Source organism: Chlorocebus sabaeus, chromosome 27 (assembly GCF_047675955.1).
Source record: "Chlorocebus sabaeus isolate Y175 chromosome 27, mChlSab1.0.hap1, whole genome shotgun sequence".
NCBI lineage: Eukaryota > Metazoa > Chordata > Mammalia > Primates > Cercopithecidae > Chlorocebus > Chlorocebus sabaeus.
Window position 1 is genome coordinate 10,834,819 of NC_132930.1, and position 22,255 is coordinate 10,857,073.

At 39.2% G+C, this 22,255-nt stretch overlaps 1 protein-coding gene across 2 annotated transcripts in view; it reads left to right on the top strand.

Annotated features, from left to right (window-relative positions):
- Positions 1–22,255, top strand: part of PDS5A (PDS5 cohesin associated factor A) — a 167,873-nt gene that overhangs the window by 39,251 nt on the left and 106,367 nt on the right. For both annotated transcript variants that reach the window (XM_008017599.3, XM_038008616.2), the window contains exons 3-6: positions 15,033–15,236; positions 16,353–16,439; positions 16,977–17,074; positions 20,176–20,302. In XM_008017599.3, the coding sequence (XP_008015790.1) occupies positions 15,033–15,236; positions 16,353–16,439; positions 16,977–17,074; positions 20,176–20,302 (516 nt within the window). The remainder of the gene's footprint in view (positions 1–15,032; positions 15,237–16,352; positions 16,440–16,976; positions 17,075–20,175; positions 20,303–22,255) is intronic.

Genomic DNA, 22,255 nt, shown 5'->3' on the forward strand with positions numbered 1-22,255 from the left:
AACTAAATTGTGACAAAGTGGGCTTTTTGAGTTTGCCTGGGAACATAATCACTTAGTAGTTATAACTAATACAGTACAGTTTTTATAGTATAATGTGTGTATTTCAGTAGTCATTTGAGTAAGCATTCCTCCTATATATAACATATAGGATGGCCGGGCACGGTGGCTTAAGCCTGTAATCCCAGCACTTTGGGAGGCCGAGGCGGGTGGATCACGAGATCAGGAGATCGAGACCATCCTGGCTAACATGGTGAAACCCCGTCTCTACTAAAAAAATACAAAAAAACCCCCAAAAAACTAGCCGGGCGTGGTGGCGGGCGCCTGTAGTCCCAGCTACTCGGAGGCTGAGGCGGGAGAATGGCGTGAACCCAGGAGGCGGAGCTTGCAATGAGCCGAGATCGCGCCACTGCACTCCAGCCTGGGTGATACAGCGAGACTCCGTCTCAAAAAAAAAAAAAAAAAACATATAGGTAAGAGTACTAAGTAGTGATTGACTAGCTACATTGCCTGCATTTAAATTTTTATGCCCTTGCACAACTTACTTGGCCTGTTTCCTTATCTGTTAAACGGGGGTATTAGTAATAATGCTTCTCATAGGTATCGTTGTATTACATAAGTTAATAGTGTATTTAAATTATTTGAAATGTGCCTCACACATAGCAGGAACACAATACATGTTAGCTATTAGTACTATTGCAAGTAGTTCTTACTAAAAAATAGGCTTTAAGAATTGAGAATTCGTAAAGAAAAGAAAATGGAAATAGTTTGTGTTGTAAAGAAAAAAAGAATAGAGAATTTATTATATGAGGGTCAAAGTATAGAATGATTGGTTTGTGTCATATTGTCTTCACTCACTTTATTCTTCCATCTCACAAATACCTGAAGATTAGAGAGCATCTGAGGTTATGTTAAAACCAAGTCTCAAAGCCTTTGAACCCGCCATGCACGTGTCAAACTCTCAGCCTTTTTAAAATTTTGTTTTTTTGAGATGGAGTTTCACCCTTGTTGCCTGGGCTGGAGTGTAATGGCGCGATCTTGGCTCACCACAACCTCCGCCTCCTGAGTTCAAGCGATTCTCCTTCCTCAACCTCCGAGTAGCTGGGATTACAGGCATGTGCCACCAAGCCTGGCCAAGTTTTTGTATTTTTAGTAGAGACGGGGTTTTTCCATGTTGGTTAGGCTGGTCTCAAACTCCTGACCTCAGGTGATCCACCCACCTCGGCCTCCCAGAGTGCTAGGATTACAGGCGTGAGCCACCGTGCCAGGCCAAACTCTCAGCCTTTAAGGCTACTCAATGTTTTAGGACCTTATGAATTCCCCTTGAGGCTAAAAATAACTTCTATGATGCTCTGTTATAGTCAGTATCCTGGTAATTTTTAAGAATCTTATTTGTGGGTTATCTGGAAGGCAGAAATAAATGGAGTAAACCCTTTTTACCTACATTAGAAACCTTCCATAATGATTAATAGTATATTTTGTAGTATGTGCTTGTTAAATGGTTTAGGTCCGATAGAATGGATCTTTTTTTTTTTTTTTTTTGATACGGAGTCTCACTGTCCCCTAGGCTGGAGTGCAATGATATGATCTCGGCTCACTGGTTCAAGTGATTCTTGTGCCTCAGCCTCCCAAGTTACTGGGATTACAAGTGCACACCACTACACCTGGCTAATTTTTTTTTTTTTTTTTTTTTTGTATTTTTTGTAGAGATGGGATTTCACCATGTTGGCCAGGCCGGTCTCAAACTCCTGACCTCAAGTGATCTGCCCGCCCCGGCCTCCCATAGTGCTGAGATTACAGGCGTGAGTCACTGCACCTGGCCAGAATGTATCTTTAAAGTAGAATTGGGTTTGGAGTTCAGGAAGAAGCTAGTAAAATGTGTGGCATCTGATTTTTCTGCACCACACAATTTAGGTATGAAATAATAACCTTGTCTTATTAAGTAATGCTAACCTTGACTAAATATATTCGTAATAAATTATATATTCAAGTAATTTATGCTGGTTTATTAGAAAAATGCCAAATGCGAGTTTTGGAGGCATTTCTGTTCTCAGACTTGGTCAATCACTGAAATCTAGAACGTGTAAAAAATATACTAATAAATTTCATTCCTTCAGAAAACATCTTGTACATATATCTTAGTATGTAAGGCAGATGTGGAATATGTAAAACACAGCCCCCATCCTTTAGGAGATCCTTTAGGAGTTCACTGCAGCCTTGAACTTCTGGCCTCAAATGATCCTCCCACTTAAGCCTCCCAAAGTGCTGGGATTAGTGTCTTGAGAAGATATAATTTTTATACTAATGATCACAGCATTAGATGCTGTAAAACAATTGCTTCATAATTGGTACAGTGTTTCCAGTACAAAGGAGTCAGTGATCCCTTCAGAAGAGGAAGTTGACTGGGCGTAGTGACTCAAACCTGTAGTCCTAGCACATTGGGAGACCTTGGCAGGTGGATCGCTTGAGCCCAGGAGTCCAAGACTAGTCTGGGCAACATGGCAAAACCCTTCTCTACAAAAGATACAAAAATTAGGTGAGTGTGGTGGTGCATGACTTTAGTCCGAGCTACTCCGGAGGCTGAGAGCTTAAGGCTGTAGTGACCTGTGATTATGCCACTGCACTCTAGCCTACGTGACTGAGTGAGACCCTGTCTCAAGAAAAAATGGAATTTGGGCAAAAACATTAAGGATGGGTAAGAATTTAGTAAAAGTATATGTTTGGGTAGGGTGGCTTGTATTGAGGAGCAGAAGCAATTCTAGGACATATTCACATATTTTAAAAAGTGTCAAACTCTATGAGCTTTCTTTTTTCTGTGTAAAGCTGTAAAGAGGCTCAAGATATTTTTGGAATATAATGAATTAACCCAGTTTGACTAGAGTGGAGAGTTGACATTACATAATGTTTTATAATTATATATAAACATATACATATGTGTAAGTATACACGTGGAAAAGGCAAACAAAATTATAAAATCGATTATGATATTTAAAATGTCGTAAGGAATTCGGCAATAGGAAATCACTGTTTGAGTTGGGATAACATTAATTTAGGAGCACTGTGTTTGGTTTTAAAATCTAAAGAGACTCAAGTTGGGTATAATGCAGTAAGGGCCTAAACTAGGCATTTTGGCAGTGGAATCTAAATGTTACCAACTTTATTCAGTATGAAACTAGCTCGCTGTTTTTGTTGTTGCTGAGATGGGGTCTTGCTCTGTGGTTCAGGCTGGAGCAGCAGTGGTGCAATTATAGTTCACTGTAGCCTTGAACTCCTGGCCTCAAGAGCTCCTCCCTCCTCAGCCTCCCAAAGTTTTGGGATTACAGACATGAGCCACCACTCCTGCCTGTGAGGTTTTCTTAAAAGGAATTTACAATCTAGGTGCAATGAAAAGGCATAATAATGATGTGATAAACTTGGTCAGTAAGCCACTTGAACTTTGAGCCTTGGGCCCAAAAGTTGCTCTAATGTGCTAAATTCCAATATAGGGAGTTTGTGTGTATTCAATTCTAATGGCTTTATGCATTAACTGTGCTCCTGCACCACCTGCCTTAAGTGTTCACCTTGAATGTGTATTAAATAAATAAAAGGGCTATGTTAGAAATAATGGTACAAAATAGAAAAGGAAGCTGCAAAGAGGCACATGTTGGCAAATAGGTTGTTCATTCTCAGTCTGAGCTGGCAGTCCATGTATATGCTTAGTGAGTAAACTGCCATTTTAATATAAAAATTAGATGGCCTGTTTAATTCAGAACTCACATTGTCTTTACACCTGACAGGTGAATTTTTGTTGTTGAAAGATTGGTGTACATGTAAAGTTTTCTGGGATAATAGTTTCATTAATTCAAGAAATACTGAGTACTTACTCTGTATGAGGCACATTTTTTATAGACTCTAGGACTACACAAACAAATTTTAAATCTATTGCCTTCACAGAACTTAAAAGTCTAGTACAGGAAAGACAGAGTAAGCAAGTAAAATGTAAGAAAAGTGAAGAAAAGTAAAACTAAGAAACAGTGCTTTTACAGCATATGAGTTAAAATGGTGTCCTTGCAAGTATTAGATTGGCAATACTGAAACCTGGGTTTTAGTTTTCAGTTCTAGACCTACCATTAACTCATGTTTCTTCAGTTAATATCTCTAGGCTGAGCATAGTGGCTCACACCTGTAATTTCAGGACTTTGGGAGGCCAAGATGGGCGGATTGCTTGAGCCCCAGGAGTTTGAGTCAGCCTGGGCAACATGATGAAATCCTGTCTCTACAAAAATAAAAACAAACAAAAAGACACTAAAAATTAGCCAGGCATAGTGGCGCATGCCTGTAGCCTCAGCTACTCGGGAGGCTGAAGTGGGAGGATTGCTTGAGCCCTGGAGGTGGAGGCTGCAGTGAGTCCTGTTCACACCTCTGCACTCCAGCTTGGGTGACAAAGCAAGACCTTGTCTCCAAAAAATTAAAGTAAAATAAAAATCTGTAGGTCTGTTTCTTCCTCTCTTTCTCTCCTGTTCCTCCTCCTCTCTATTTTTATGTGAAGGAGTTCACATTTCTGAAGCCCCTACATTATCTAAATGGTGATTAGATTAACCGCTTTAAAGAGAACCTGAGATTCTTATGTATCTAAAATTCTTACGTATCTTTAGATTCCTATATATCTGAAATGTAACATAAAAGGTGCATAAAACAAATGCAGTTTGGTAAATAACCACAAAGTGAATATATGAATAAATAGAATATCATCAGCACCCCCAGAAGTTGTGTGTTCCCTTCAGTTGTAAGTTTCTTCCTTCATACGTAATTCCTCCATTACCATATTAATGCAATCTCCTTGGTTTTCTGATATTTTCACTATATATCTCTACAAATAATAGGTTCTTTTTTTCTTTTCTTTTTTCTTCCAGACAGGGTCTCGTTCTGTCACCCAGGCTGGAGTGCAGTGGCATGATCTTGGCTCACTGCAACCTCCACCTCCCGGGCACAAGTGATTCTCTCACTTCAGCCTTTCAAGTAGCTGAGATTACAGGCGCCCACCACCATGCCCAGCTAAATTTTGTATTTTTTTTTTTTTTTTTTTTTTTTTGAGACAAAGTCTGGCTCTGTCTCCCAGGCTGGAGTGCAGTGGCGCGATCTCGACTCACTGCAACCTCCGCCTCCCGGGTTCACACCATTCTCCTGCCTCAGCCTCCCGAGTAGCTGTAACTACAGGCGCCCGCCATCACGCCCGGCTAATTTTTTGTATTTTTAGTAGAAACGGAGTTTCACCGTGTTCACCAGGATGGTCTCGATCTCCTGACCTTGTGATCCGCCCGCCTCGGCCTCCCAAACTGCTGGGATTACAGGCGTGAGCCACTGCGCCCGGCCTAAATTTTGTATTTTTAGTACAGATGGGGTTTCGCCATGTTAGCCAGGCTCATCTCAAACTCCTGACTTCAAGTGATTCTCCTGCCCTGGCCTCCCAAAGTGCTGGGATTGCAGGAATGAGACACTGCTCCTGGCCAGTTTCATTGTTTTCTAGTTTTATTTATTTTTCACTCTATTTAGACAGAGTCTCTCCTGCCCAGGCCAGAGTACACTGGTACAACCATAGCTCAATTTAAATATATCCAAATTATTGTACAGTAGTTGAGCTATACCTTAATAAAGCTATTTTTTGTTTGTTTATTTTTGTTTTTTTTTTTTTTTGGAAATGAAGTCTTGTTTCGTTGTCCAGGCTGGAATGCAGTGGTGCAATTTCAGCTCACTGCAACCTCCGCCTCCTGGGTTCAAGCGATTCTCCTGCTTCAGTGACCCGAGTACCTGGGATTTCTGCAGGCGTGTGCTACCATGCCTGACTAATTGTTGTATTTTTAGTAGAGAAGGGTTTCAGCATGTTGGCCAGGCTACTGTCCAACTCCTGACCTCAAGTGATCTACCTGCCTTGGCTTCCCATAGTGCTGGAATTAAGGCATGAGCCACCTCACCCAGCCCCAATAAAGCTATTAAAAAAATTTTTTTTAATTTTATTTTTTGAGAAAGGGTCTCACTGTGTCGCCCAGGCTGGACTGCAGTGGTGTGATCAGAGCACATTACAGCCTCACCCTCCCAGGTTCAAGCGATCCTCCTGCCTCATTCTCCCGAGTAGCTGGTACTACAGGTGCATGTCACCATGCACACCTAGCTTTTATTTATTATTAGTAGTAGAGATGAGGTCTTGTTATGTTGCCCAGGTTGGTCTCCAACACTTGGACTCAAGCAGTTTTCCTGCCTTGACCTCCCAAAGTGTGATTACAGGCATGAGCCACTGTACAATGTACAACCATAGCTCAGCCATAGCCTTGATCTGGGCTCAAGCCATCTTCTTGCCTCAGCCTCCCAAGTAGCTGGGGCTATAGGCATTGGCCAACATGAATGACTTTTTTCTAGTTTTACTTTTTCAATTTTATATGGCTAGAATCATATTATATTCCTTGTATTACTGTGTCTTCAGTGTTATGTTTGAGTTTCGTGTTACTGCATTTTTTTTTTTTTTTTTTTTTTTAGATGGAGTCTCGCTCCGTCGCCAGGCTGGAGTGCAGTGGCGCGATCTCGGCTCACTGCAACCTCAGACTCCCTGGTTCAAGCAATTCTCCTGCCTCAGCCTCCTGAGTAGCTGGGATTACAGGCATGTACCACCATGCCCAGCTAATTTTTGTATTTTTACTAGAGATGGGGTTTCACCATGTTGACCAGGATGGTCTTGATCTCCTGATCTCGCAATCCATCTGCCTCAGCCTCCCCAAGTGCTGGGATTACAGGCATGAGCTACTGTGCCCGGCCTAACTATATAGTATTTCATTATACAGTTTAATCATTCTTCTGTTGACATTTTTCACTTGTAGATTTTTGGCTTTTACAAACCACATTGCTGTTGTTAAAATAAAAACTTTAGACATATTATTTTTGAGACGGAGTCTTGCTCTGTCACCCAGGCTGGAGTACAACGGCGCAATCTTGGCTCACTGCAACCTCTGCCTCCCAGGTTCAAGCAATTCTTCTGCCTCAGCCTCCCGAGTAGCTGGGATTACAGGCACCTGCCACCATGCCTGGCTAAGTTTTGTATTTTTAGTAGAGACAGGTTTTCACCATGTTGGCCAGGCTGGTCTCAAACTCCTGACCTCAGGTGATCCACCCACCTCGACCTCCCAAAGTGCTGGGATTACAGGCGTGAGCCACCGTGCCCGGCCCAGGCACATTAAATTTAACAGAATTTAATTGAGCCAAGAATGATTCACAAACTGGGCAGCCCCCTCCAAACTTGAGTGGGTTCGGAACAGTTCCAGAGCTACCAAGTGGTCGGATAGCATTTATGGACAGAAAAAGGAAAGTGATATACGGAAAACGAAAGTGAGGTACAGAAATAGCTGAATTGATTACAACTCAGCGTTTGCCTTATTTGATCACGGTTTGAACAATTGGCCACCCATGATTGGCCACAATTCTGTGTGATTGGTAGGAAAGTAGGTTACAGTCTTTTTACAGTCTGGTTAGGTACAGCTCACTATGTATGGAGAATCCTTTAGGCTGAATTTATGCAAGGAGGCAGCTTTAGGCTAAACTTAACACTCCAATCATCCTTGTATGCATACTCTAGCTGCTTTAGGGCACCACTAGAGGTGAAATTGTTGAATCATTGGTCATGCATGTCTTCTGATTAACTGAAAGCACCAAAGTGGTTGTACCAACTTACATTTCAATTAAAAAGTGAGTGAGAGTTCTCATTTGCTATGTTGGACTTACAAAAAGTTCATTTGGCCTGACACAGTAACTCACACCACTTTGGGAAGTCAAGGCAGGAGAATCGCCCGAGGTCAAAATTTGGAGACCAGCCTAGGCAACATAACAAGACCCTATTTCTGCAAATAGTAATAAATAAAAATCAGCTGCGCATAGTGACATTCGTCTGTGGTCCCAGCTACTCAGGAGACTGAGGCAGGAGGATCCCTTGAGCCAGGGAGGTTGAGGCTGCTGTAAGCACTGATCACACCACTGCAGTCCAGCCTGGGCAACAGAGTGAGAACCTTTCTCAAAAAATAAAATTAGAAAAAAAATTTTAATAACTATATTGAGGTATAATTGAATTACTGTACAATAATTTGGACATATTTAAATTATATGACATATAATAGTCTATCTGATCTTTGTTCTGATTCTTGGCACAGAGCCTCAAAAACCCTTGGAACTTCCCAAGTGAGAGTATCTTTGTTACGCTAATGAGGCAGCTTCTGGCAGTGCCACTAGATAACTTCAGGATGGGGCTGGTCACTTAAATTAGAGGATTGGAACTTTCTCCCAGGAGGAGAGGGAGGCTGGAGATTGAGTTCAGTCTTGATTTTATCATTCATGCCTATGTCGTAAAGCCCAATGAATCCTGTGAACACTATAGCTCATGGGAGGTTACTGGTTGGTGAACACAGTGATATGCTGGGAGGATGACACGTCCGGATTCCATGAGAAGAGGGAATGAAGCTCTGTGTCCCCATCCCATCCACACACCCCTCTTCACCCCCAAGACTTTGGCTTATGTATCTCTTCAGTTTGACTGTTCTTACGTTATATACTTTTCTTCCACTTTGTTATTTTCTGTTTCTTTTTCCTTCTAGCTCACAGCACCTGGTATTCCCCAGTGGTCTACCATCCAAGATCAAGCCTGCTCAATCCTGTTTAGGCTTCCAAGTATTTCCTTTATAATAAAACTGTGACAGTAAACATAGTGCTTTCAGGCTGGGTGCAGTGGCTCACACCTGTAATCCCAGCACTTTGGGAGGCCAAGGTGGGCAGATCACCTGAGGGCAGGAGTTCAAGACCCACCTGGCCAACATGACGTAACCCCATCTCTACTAAAAATACAAAAAAAATAGCCAGACGTAGTGGTATTCACCCAGCTATTAGGGCAGGCTGAGGCATGAGAATCACTTGAACCTAGGAGACGGAGGTTGTAATGAGCCGAGATTGTGCCACTGCACTCCAGCCTGGGTGACAGTAAAACTGCGTCTCGAATAAATAAATAAATAATACATAAAAATATAGTGCTTTCCTTGAGTTGTGAGTTATTCTAGCAAATTTTTAAACCTGTGTGTGTGTATACATACATACATACATACATACATACATACCACAACAGAGAAAATCTTTGCAACTTTTGGTTAGGTAATGATTTGTTAGGTAGGACACACAAAGCACAAACCATAAAAGAAAATAGTTGATAAAGTTAGATTACATTAATTAATCTTTCATCAATTAAATTTTTCTATGCTGTTAAAGACAAGCCTCAGACTGCGAGAAAATATTTGCAATACACATATCTGATAAAGGATTGGTACCCAGAATATATGACAGCTGAAAACACATAAGGAAAAAAGAAATTTGGAGAGGCATATCACCAAGAAAATGTAGAGTGATGGCAAATACGTGAAGAGATGCTTAATTTTGAGTTAATTTGTCTCAAAAAATAATATTTATAGAGTGCTGGAATGTAAATATTCAGTAAATGTTAATCATTATTAATAGTATTGGTGTTAGTGTTTCTTTTTTATCAATATTATAAAAATCTAGCTCTGGGCAAAATACTTTGATTTTTTCCTGCTCGTTTCTTCGAAGACAGAAAGAAATACTGAGACCACAATAGATAAATAGCCGGAGGGTATTAAAACACAATCCACAGGAAAAAACCTCACACAGACATACCAAGAAATTGTTTCTCATAAGTGTATGATAAATTAGATGAGGTAAGAAGAGATTAGTCTACAAAGAGCCAATAGCATTTAAAAAGGCCCAAAGGGCACAGGGGATTCTGATGTGTTTAAGGATCTGAGAAAATCAGAGTCATGTTTCAAATACCAGTCAAGCTTTAGTTATGTTATTTTAAGCAGACAGGGAACTTGGTATTTAAAAAGTGATTTGGAGTTGCTGGAAGAGCACCCTTAATTCAGGCTTACAGGACTAGACTCCCAGAACACTTCATATAGCTGGCCCACAAGAAGACCTGAATCATTCGCTCTAATCAGAAAGGGGGGGAAATCAGGAAGCCACCCTGGAGCTCTTAAGTAGGGACACACTTATAGCCGTAATCCAGTGATTAGGAAGTCACCATTGGTACAGTTTGCTACAGAGCCTCACGCAGTTTAATAGATTAGTACCAGCACAAAATGGGTGATTCTTCCCTCTGTCTTCACAATACTAACACCCAGTCAGTAGAAAGCTGCTGTGTATGTGCATGCCCACACGCACACACACACACAACACCTCACGCCATACTTGCCATATGACAACAGCAGAAACTACACCACCACCTCTTCTGAACTTTCACCTTCCAAATCTTGAATAAGTGCCTCTGATGGGCTATACCAGAATTACAACTTCAACTCCATTGCAAGGGAATCTAGGAAATGTAGTTTTTAGCCTCAGTACAGCACATTAAAAATGCGCACAGACCGACATATTTTAAAAAAGGGAAGAATGAATGGAATTTCATTTGTGTTCCTGTGTGGTAAAGCAAAATCTAGTGGCTTAAAGGGACCACAAAGTCTATTCACAGAATTGTAAGAAACAGTTATTCAATAGACTTTATGGTCCTTCTTTTCCATGTGGTGCCTGCCGGGCTCACTTTTTTTTTTTTTTTTTTTAACAGTTTATTTGAATTTAATAACAATCTGGGAAGTCTCCATCAGCTGTTCCAGTGCAATATCAAGTGCAATTGGGAATTCAGAAATCTCAGTTGACTGTTAGTGTAGCGAACCTTGTAGGTAAAATATATGTATACTTTAACTCTTACTTTTCTAGAGATAGCGTTTTGTTCTGTCACCAGGCTGGAATGCATTGGCATGATCATAGCTCACTGCAGCCTAGAACTTCTGGGCTCAAGCAGTCATCTAGAGTCAGCCTCCCAAGTAGCTGAGATTATAAGTGCAAGCCACCATTCTTGATAATACATACATACTTTTGATAGCACACAGGAACAGATCTCTCTAAAATTGCCCTCAATGATTTCATTCTCAGCAAACTGATATGGGTCACTCAACATGTTTTGGTTTTGGTTTTGAGACAGAGTTTTGCTTTTGTCACCCAGGCTGGAGTGCAATGGCACGATCTTGGCTTATTGCAATCTCTGCCTGCCAGATTCAAGCGATACTCTTGCCTCATCCTCCCGAGTAGCTGGGACTATAGGCACCCACCACCATACCTGGCTAATTTTTGTATTTTTGGTTGAGACAGGGTTTCACCATGTTGGTCAAGATGATCTCGAACTCCTGACCTCATGTGATCCACCCACCTCAGCCTCCCAAAGTGCTGGGATTATAGGCATGAGCCACTGTGCTCGGATTCAACATGGCTTTTGATTGTTCCTCATGTTAGTGCATGTTCTCTCTCTCTCTCTCTTTTTTTTTTGAAATGGAGTCTTGCTCTTGTAGCCCAGGCTGGAGTGCAGTGGCGTGATCTCAGCTTACTGCAACCTCCGCCTCCTGGGTTCAAGCGATTCTCCTGCCCCAGCCTCCTGAGTAGCTAGGATTACAGGCGCGCACCACCAGGCCTGGCTAATTTTTTTATTTTTAGTAGAGATGGGGTTTCACCATATTGGCCAGGCTGGTCTCGAACTCCTGACCTCATGATCCGCCTGCCTCAGCCTCCCAAAGTGCTGGGATTACAGGTGTGACCCACCGTGCTTAGCACTGCATGTTCTCTTTTTATAATAAATTCATGACCATCGGAAGATACCAGTTTGACATACATGGCATCAGGACCTTCACAGCCACCACAGGTTTTCTCCCCTTCATTGTGTGTATTTATGAAGCTCTACTTTGCTTCTACAGGGCCACTCTTGTGGCTAAATTTAGATGACAACTCAAACAGGTCACCTTAGTTCTGTTCCACGTAGTCTATGTGATATACACAGCCTCTGTTTTTTGAATAGTCTGGGATTCCTAATAGCATGGTGGGTACATTCCCATAGGGGCATTGCAGTCTCAATGTACAAATGCTAATCAGGCCTGTTCTTACATCAGGCTGACTAATGTCTCTTTGGTCAAAATAAGTCACCTGGACTGGGCACGGAGGCTCATGCCTGTAATCCCAGCATTTGGGGAGGCTGAGACAGGTGGATCACCTGAGGTTGGGAGGTTGACGACCAGCCTGGCCAACATGGTGAAATCCTGTCTCTACTAAAAACGCAAAAATTAGCCAGACGTGGTGGCGAGTGCCTGTAGTTCCCAGCTACTCAGGAGGCTGAGGCAGGAGAATCTCTTGAACCTGGGAGGCAGAGATTGCAGTGAACCAAGATCATGCCAGTGCAGTTTAGCCTGGGCGACAGAACAAGACTCTTTCTTTAAAAAAAAGAGTCACATGGCCAAATCCAGAGTCATTGTGGGAGAAGACTATACAAGGTATATATATGAGAAGGCGTTGTATCATATAGCTCCAAGATAGCCCTGAATGATCCTTATTTCCTTGTATTTACTCCGTACAACACTGAACAGGGCTGACCTGAGTAACCAACAGGCTGTGGTAGAAGTGACAATGTATGCTTTTCAAGGTTAGATCATAAAAGACTGCCGCTTCAGATTTGCTCTCTTGGATCTCGCACCAGGGGAAAACCAACTAACTGCCTTTTCACTCGAGCTCTCAAGAAAGGCCCATGTAGTGAGGAACTGAGGCCTTTCAACAACAGCCAGTGTCAACTTAGAACCGTAAGAGTGAGTTACCTTCAAAACATACCCTCCATACCCAGTCAAGCCTTCAGATAACTGCAGCCTTGACCAGGTACAGCCTCTTGAGAGATTCCAGGCCCACACAACTTAGCTAAGCCACTTTCCAATTCTTCAACTACATATGATAAATGTTATTGTTTTAAGGCACTGAGTTTTGGGATAGTTTATTACATAGCAATAATTTAAAAATATTTTTTAGCCTGGGCAACATATGGCAAAATCCCATCTCTACAAACACACAAAAGAAGTACAAAACTTAGCCAGGTGCGGTGGTGTGTGCCTGTAGTACCAGCTGCTCAGGGGGCTGAGGTGGAAGGATCTCTTGAACCTGGGAGGTAGAGGTTGCAGTGAGCTGAGATTGTGCTACTGTCCAGCCTGGGTGGCAGAGCCAGACCTTTGTCTTGAACTCCTGGGCTCAAGCAGTCCTCCTGACTTGGCCTCCCAAAGTGCTAGGATTACAGGTGTGAGCCACCACACCCAGCCCTTCTCTATCTTTTGCTTCACAAACCCTGGTTCTAGTTTATTTGGATTTATCTAATTTCTCCAGATGGAAATATAGATGATGGATTTTTCATTCTTTCCTTTGTAAAATATACATTTAAGATTATAAATTTTCTTTAAGTACAGTGGTAAGTGCATCCTATGAGTTTTGGTAGTTCATATTTACATTATAATTCAGTTCAAAATATTTTCTTATTTCCATTATGATTCCTTCTTTTATCAGTCATACTTTCCTAACTATTTAAGGAAGAAATAAAACCAGCCTTACTAGCACACTTTTGATATACTGCGATAGAAAAAAAGAGGGATTACTGCTTATTTTGTTTCAAGCCAGTATAATTTAGTACTAAAACCTGATACGGTTGTCTTTAGAAGTTATAAGCCAGTTTCTTTCATATAATTACAAAGAAATAGAAATAATGTAATAGCAAATAAAATATAATACATAAAGTGTTATGACCAAGTTTATTAAGTGTTAATTCACAAGGCCCCACAATAGGTTGTCTGCAAACTGAGGAGCAAGAAGAGCCAGTCCAAGTCCCAAAACAGAAGAACTTGGAGTCTGATGTTTGAGGGCAGGAAGCATCCAGCACGGGAGAAATATGTAGGCTGGGAAGCTAGTCCCGCTTTCCCTTTTCACGTTTTTCTGCCTACTTTATGTTTACTGGAAGCTGATTAGATTGTGCTCACCAGCTTAAGGTGGACCTGCCTTCCCCAGCCGGCTGACTCAAATGTAATCTCTTTTGGCAACACTCACACAGGAACACCCAGGATTAGTACTTTGTATCCTTCAATCCAATCAAGTTGACACTCAGTTTAAGACACACAGATTAAGTAAACTATGATTTATAATTAGACAATAATTTTTAAGGTCTGGGGAAATTATTGTGATTTGGTACATAAAGAATTATAGTTATTTGCATAATTACAGAGAAAACAGGCCAGCATAAAGTACACAAAAATGTGAATAGTAGTTTCTGGAGTTGATAAATTATGGATTTTTCTTTTATTATTTTTTTCATGATTCTTTGCATTTTATAATGATTCCAAGGTGTGTGTTGGTTAAGTTTATAACCATAAATAACAACAGGTTAATTATACCTAAGTATTTTACTTAGAAATACAACTGCATTAAAATTATTCTAAAATGCCTTTTTTTTTTTTTTTTTTAAAGACAGTGTCTCTGTCACCTAGTCTGGAGTGCAGTGGTATGATCTTGGGGCACTGCAGTCTCCGCCTGCTGAGCTCAAGGGATTCTCCCATCTCAGCCTCCCATGCAGCTGGGACTACAGACACATGCTACTATACCCAGCTAATTTTTGTATTTTTTGTAGAGACAGGGTCTTGCCATGTTGTCCGGCCTGGAAAATGACTTTTTATTGTGAAATGTAAAAGTCATTAAAGCATGCAATGAAGTAGCAATTTTAAGGAGCCTAAACAATGCACCTTTAATCATAAAATATAAAAGAAACATAGTCAATGATGTTGCCAAATATCAAATGAATATTATTGTCCACATGGGGCCAGGGACTACCTGGGCTAGATTTAAAATGAGTAATAAGAGGCTTAAGTTCTTCATAAATGAGGTGCTAGTTCAGATAATGTGTCTAAGAAGTTGATACTTGTTTATGGGTTTTTTAGACTAGCTGTTTCATGCTTGTGATCTTTTCTGAAATTCTTAAATGAAGATTTATAAAAAGTTGACTGAATTGTCTGGTGGCCACTGATTGCTAATGGAAATGACTTTTTTAAGAAAAAATTACATCCTCCACTGATTTCTAAATGCCAGGAGTTGATATTTTGTGTTTTTGCACATTTTTACAGATGGTAGTGAAAACTTTTATGGATATGGATCAGGACTCAGAAGATGAAAAACAGCAGTATCTCCCACTAGCCTTGCATCTTGCATCTGAATTCTTCCTCAGGAACCCTAATAAAGATGTGCGTCTCCTTGTAGCATGTTGTTTGGCTGATATCTTTCGTATCTATGCCCCGGAAGCTCCATATACTTCCCATGATAAACTTAAGGTAAATACAGTCTTTTTCATTTTATTGTATTTTTCATTCACCGCTGTGCAGAAGGTATACTTTTATTTTTATATTTTACCTTTATGAACATAGGTTTCGTATTAGTCTCTTCATCTTAAGAATATATCATAAGTTGCAAAACTATTCATTCAGTTAGTATTTCCACAAATAACTGGGTTAGTTGGTTGTTTGATTTGAAGCACAGAAAGGTGTAGTTCAGAACTAGTCCCTGTGTGCTCAAATCCAATTTTCGGGTTAATACATCACAAAAGCCCAGATGGCTATGTTCCAGGGATAAATAGCAGATTAATGATACTTTTTAAAATAATAGCATACCAGAATTTACATATTCATATGACTGTTTTCCCCTATAAGTTATTCAGCATGCAAAACTATAGCTCATCTTGGTCATTCTGCCTTTGTTCAAGTGTTTGTGGAACTCATATTGATCTCTTGAGGAGATTTTGTATTTTGAATAATTTTATTTTTGGCAAATTTTAATCCTGTAGGCTGCTTTCTTTAAAAATAGTCCTAAAATTATTTTGTATTATTTGTATTATTTTGTATTATATTGATACTACTGTGAGTTAAAACTTCTAAAGAAAGCTTATTAAGAAATGAAAGACTATCATGAAACATAGTACCATTGGACTAGTCTTTTGCCTTTTTTCACACTCAACTTCGTAGTCATACATCAACTTCAAAACAAGTTCCAAATGGCTAAAAATTACTGTTTACTTGCAGGAAATAGTAATGGAAATACTCATATCCAACTCTTTAAAATGAAGATAGTTTTTGCCACTATGCAAGGTGGAGATAGTGAGTAAAGTGAAAGCACGATAGTAGAAGAAAATATAGTGAGATACAGAGCCCGTGGTCCTCTCTGAAAGAGAAAGCCTAAAGATTTGTGGTTTATTTTTGCTTCTAGAGAGTATAATTTTATTTGATTGGATCTTTTGAATCATTTTGAATAATAGACTAGGCCAATCCCAAGACATTCATCTAAAGGAGAATTTTCTTTTATTGTAGTTTGTACACAAATAATAAATTTACATACTATTAGTGTGTTGTGAAAGAAAAGTATTTGTGTCTAATATGTTTTATTTTTTTTAACAGGACATATTTTTGTTTATTACCAGACAATTAAAAGGTTTGGAGGATACAAAGAGTCCACAGTTTAATAGATACTTTTATTTATTAGAGGTAAAAAACCAAAAACTTTATTTAATAACTGTTATATTATTTCACATGATAGAAAATTCTTCATGTTAACTTTGTAATGTAAAATGAGTCTTTTTGTTTTGTTCAAAGCCTATAATGTCTTTTACATTTCATAAGGAAAATATTATTTTATTTTTCTTCCTATCCTGAAGAGATAAAGTATATTCTGATGGAAAAACTGTAGATTATTTGAAGCTATGCCTTTTGTTTGTATCTTTCTATTTTATTATTTTCTATTCTAGAAACAGATTTTTTAACTGCTTCTTAAATTTTGTGTGTAAATATATCTACCAACTTAAAATATTGAGTATTTTTCAGTTCGAGAAAATTGATGGCATCAGGTATATATCTTTTTCAAGTCAGAATATGTGATTAATTTAACACTTAAAATTTTATATGTTGAGTCTTTATAGACTTTAATATGTTTCTAACTCTAAAAATTAATTTTTACTGAATTTTTATTATATAACTATTCTGTTTATATATGTATAATTCAATAATTATTTTTATTTATTTAAGAATTTAGCTTGGGTTAAATCATATAACATCTGCTTTGAATTGGAAGATTGCAATGAAATTTTTATTCAGCTTTTTAGGACTCTCTTCTCAGTGATCAAGTAAGTTATTTTTCAAGCATTTCTGCTTGTCTCTTTTTCTTGATGTATATATTCAGATGTTGTATACTCTACATCTACACTAAGATATTTCAGAGTTATAAGGAATTGTTTTCCTTAGAAAACTTAACATGAAGGGGAAAGTAAAAATTCTGTTGTCCGAACACTGCCTTTGACCTTCTACTACCATTTTAAATTACGCTATCAGTTTACTGGTTGGCCCTTCAGTGCCCCAGTCTCTCCTGGAGGCTGTGGACCAGTAGAGAAGTATAAAGTGGTGCTCTTGTTTTGAAGGAACTTACTATCTAATAGAGGCAACCACATATGGTTGTAAAGCAAATCCTCTGAAACCTTACATTAATACAATGAAGTATTAAGTTATGAGGTAGAAATTATGCATATTGTATATACCATTAGTGCTGGGAGACATAATAGCTCAGTCTTTAAGCTCACTAACTTTGACAACTTCATATTCTAGACCTAGAAAAAAAGTCTTAAACATTGCCTAAATTGGCCTTCTCTTTATAGAAATAGGGAAACTAATCCAGAGCCAGGAAGTGTAGTGGCTTGCCCAAGGACCAGTTGCTGAACACGAGGCTCAAATTCTGATTTTAGCCCATGGTTTTTGGTTTGTGGGTTTTTTTGTTTTTGTTTGGTTTGTTTTTTTTGTGTGTGTGGGTTTTTTGTTGTTGTTGTTGTTTTCTTCTGTGTGGGTTGTTTTGTTTTGTTTTTTTGAGACAGTGTTTTGCTCTGTGTCACCCATGCTGGAGTGCAGTGGTTCCGTCTTGGCTCACTGCAACTTCCACCTCCCGGGTTCAAGCAGTCCTCCTGCCTCAGCCTCCTGAGTAGCTGGGACTACAGGTGTGTGCCACCACACCCGGCTAATTTTTGTATTTTTAGAGAGCCCTGTTGGCCAGGCTGGTCTCAAACTTTTGACCTCAAGTGATCCACCCACCTCAGCCTCCCAAAGTGCTGGGTTTACAGGTGTGAGCTCCTATGCCCAGCCTGGTTTGTTTTTTGTATAGTAAATCAAGCACTGCTATGAGATGTGTTCTAGAGCATTACATTATATATAAACATATCTCACGTAAGTTTTCTAGTAGTCACATTAATAGAAAATAAAAACAAGTGAAATTCATTTTGATAATATATTTTATTTATTCCACTGTATCCAAAAGTATTTTCATTCCAACATGTGGCCCTCGTCATGTTTCACATGTTCACCAGCCATATGTGGCAAATGGCTTGCATATTGAACAGCACATTTCCAGAGTTTTCTGGAGATTTTTATGAATGCTGTATCGTATTTTCTTTTTCCTTAGATGGAATGGTAGGATTAGACATGATCCTGAAACAAACAGGAAAGGATCACTCCAGCTTGGCATAGGATAGAAGCTTGTAGAAAGACAGCATGAGAAAAAACTTCCTGTGGCATTTGACTAGCAGTAAGCCTTTAAAGTAAATGATAGAACATATAAACCTTACCTTTGTGTTTGTTAGCTTTTGCTGCATTACAAAGTAACCTAAAACTTGATAGTTTAAGACAGCCACCATTTTATTTAGCTCGTGATTCTGCTTGGCAGTTGATTTTATTTGGGTTGGATTGCACCTGTGTTTGTAGTCAGTTGGCAGGATATCTGGCCGATACCTGGCTGTTGGCTGAGGTGGGCTGAAGTAATAGAACTGTGTCACATGTCTCACCCATTCAGGAGGTCAGCCCAGGCCTCTTCATATGCTGACTAGGTTCAAAAGTAGCAAGAAAGGGCAGGCCTCACTGTGGAAGCACTTGAAACTGATTCTTGGCCTTATAGTTTATACTTTATTGATTTTTCATTTGTCTGTCTGAAATTCTTTGAGAGATACTAGGATGACATTTTCAGAAAAACCTTCTAGGTATTGAAAGCATTTTAGATGAAACTTTTGATTTTCAGTATTGGTGAATTAAAACTTCTAGTGGCAAGGATACATCAATAATTGCTTATGTTGGCTTATGCATTTGGGGGTATTTAAATAGGTTTTTATCTTAATTTGAGGAATTTATTAAGACCTAAGGTGTGGGAGTTGAAAAAAGTGTCTGCCTTTATTATCATACTTTTTGTTTGTTTCCTTAAAATTTTATCACCTTTAAAAATCTGGGGCATGTGAGCAGAAGTGTCCTTTCTTTGAAGTGGACGTGTGTGTGTGTGTGTGTTTTGAGACAGGGTCTTGGTCTGTCACCCAGGCTGGAGTGCAGTGGCATGATCATGGCTTGCTGATGTCTCGACCTCCTGGGCTCAAGTGATCCTCCCATATCAGCCTTCTGAGTAGCTGGGGCTATAGGGACACACCACCACGCCTGGCCAATTTTTAACTTTTTAGTAGAGACAGGGTTTCGCCACGTTGCCCAGGCTAAAATTGACATTTTTATTAGGCAGAATTTAATTTACTCTTGGAATCCTAGTTGTATAGAGACTTAATTTATTTTAAAGGTCTTTTTTTCCCTTTTCCTTTTCTTTTCTTTCTTTCTTTTTTTTTTTGATACGGAGTCTCACTCTGTCGCCCAGGCTGGAGTGCAGTGGCATGATCTCTGCTCACTGCAAACTCTGCCTCCCAGTTTCAAGTGATTCTTCCACCTTAGCCTCCCCAGTAGCTGGAATTCCAGGCGCCCGCCACCACGCCCCACTAATTTTTGTATTTTTGTAAAGACGAGATTTCACCATGTTGGTCAGGCTGGTCTCAAACTCCTGATGTCAGGTGATCCACTCGCCTTGGCCTCCCAAAGTGCTGGGATTACAGGCGTGAGCCACTGTGCCTGGCCTTTTTCTTTTTTAAAAAAATGTGAATTGAGGAAAACATAGTTTATTAGAAATTAGGTTTGTGTTTGTTTTTATAAAATACAACAATACCTTACAACTGTTGTAATAGTCAACAAAAGGAGAAAGAAAATAGAGCCCCCCAAATTTCTCTGCCATTATTGGCACTGTCCCTCAAGTGAAAATCCTTTACATGTGAGATTGTTGTTTTAAACTAGGAAGTTTAATTTCCTATTGGAAGCTTGAATTCTCTTATTCTTTTCCTCTTCCTCATACTTATTCTTTTTTTTTTTTTTTTTTTTTTTTTAATAGCAATAGCCACAATAAGAAGGTACAAATGCACATGCTAGATTTGATGAGTTCTATCATCATGGAAGGTGATGGAGTTACTCAAGAGTTATTGGACTCCATTCTTATTAACCTCATTCCTGCACATAAGGTCTGTAAAGTATGAAGATATTAAAGGTTAATATTTAACAGTGATGCTACACATAAGAATGAACAGTTGTTTTCAGGCCATTTGCAATCCCATATAATTGTTCCCATGACCATTCTCCACCTCAAATAAAATAGGTTAACATACATTAGTCTTGTGGCTATTATTTTTACAAAATATATTGATTAACATATCATGTAAGAGTTTCATTCAAGAAATTGAATACGGAACTGAAAATGTTTCGTATTCACACAAATAATCTGAGAATTGTAAGGGGTTAGGGGTGTTGTCTTTTTGGTTAATTGTGTTTGGAAAAGAAATGTATTTCCTCCTTATTAACATAGATGTGACACATAGGAATTTGGATTTCTTTTCAGAATCCGTATCATACCTTTTTCTTAGGTACTCTCGGAAAAAGATTTGGGCAGAAGCTGTATGGTTAATGTTAAGAAGAAAAGGATGATTCAGAGGTGTATCATTCTTCCCCATTTACTTTTTCTGTTTATCTCCACCAGATCCTCCTAAGAATCTGAAGGACTTGGCTGCCCTCAGGCTCCACCACTGGGCTCTACTCAAGCCTACCCCAGTGTTGATATTTGCCCTCCTGCTCTTTTCTTCTAATGGTTCAATAACCTGTTATCAGACATTAGAGGAAAAATATGTACTCATTCACAGAAAGATATAATTAATTTTAAATTATTGAGTCTAAATATTATTTACATTTTATTCAAATGTAGTTTATAAAATTCTGAGACTGTGGCAAAGGAGAGTATATTTTGGCAGATTAAGACAGTATATTTGGTTTTTATATGCTAGGTAAGTAGGTTGGTGGTATGTTTTTGGGACGGGGTGTCACTCTGTCACCTAGGCTGGAGTGCAGCGGCACAATCTTGCCTCATTGCAGCCTCTGTCTCCTGGGCTCAAGTGATCCTCCTACCTCAGCCTCCCAAGTAGCTGGCAATACAGGCATGTGCCACCATACCTGACTTTTTTTTTTTTTTTAAGTTTTCTTTGTAGAAACAGGATTTCGCAATGTTTCCCAAGCTTATCTCAAACTCCTGGGCTCAAGCGATCTCCCGCCTTAGCCTCCCAAAGTGCTGAGATAACAGGCATGAGCAACTACACTGGGCTTGAGAGAATTTTTATTAGTAGTAGGAAATAGACTTCTTTTAATAAATAGAAATGTTAACTTAATTTTAAGCAAATCTTGTCCTTTGCCAATGAAATAAAAGTGTAGAGCAGGGGTCAAGAAGCTATGGCTTGTTAGTCAAATTTGGACCATTGCTTATTTATGTAAGTAAAATTTTATTGGAACACAGCCATGTTCATTCATTTTCGTTTTGTTTATATCTGCTTTCATGCTACAACAGTAGAGTTGTGTAGTTGTAGCAGTGATTTGTATGACCCACAAAACCTGAAATATTTACCATGTGGCCCTTCATAGAAAAAGTTTGCCGACCCCTGGCCTAGAGTGTAGGGTTTCCTAGCCTCATTTTGGAAGAGGTATGAGATGGTGGTGAATGAATAATCTGTTTGGTCCAGAACTTCAAGATATAGCGGTGTTACTCAGTGTTATTCAAAACAAGAATTTCCTTTTCAGGCATTAAAAAAAAATTAAATATATATTTTCTAAGGTCCTTCTCAGATCCTTTAATTTATTTGAGTACATTGGGACTCTTTAAGCAGAAGCATATTATTCAGCATTTCAAAATTATAATTGATCAGTAACTCTGTTTATTTGAAACACTTACCAGGTCTACTCTTCTCCAGAGCAAGCATTGATTAAACAATGAAATAATTGAGCATGTTGTGTTAGATTGGGGAGTGTATGTGTTTAAGATACATGGGTGTAGTTGTCAGTTTACATTGGTTAACACATAAAAACCAAAAAGCATTAGGTCTATTTTGAGTTTAGTAAAACTTAGTATAGGGTTGTGCTTTTGCTAACTAATCCAT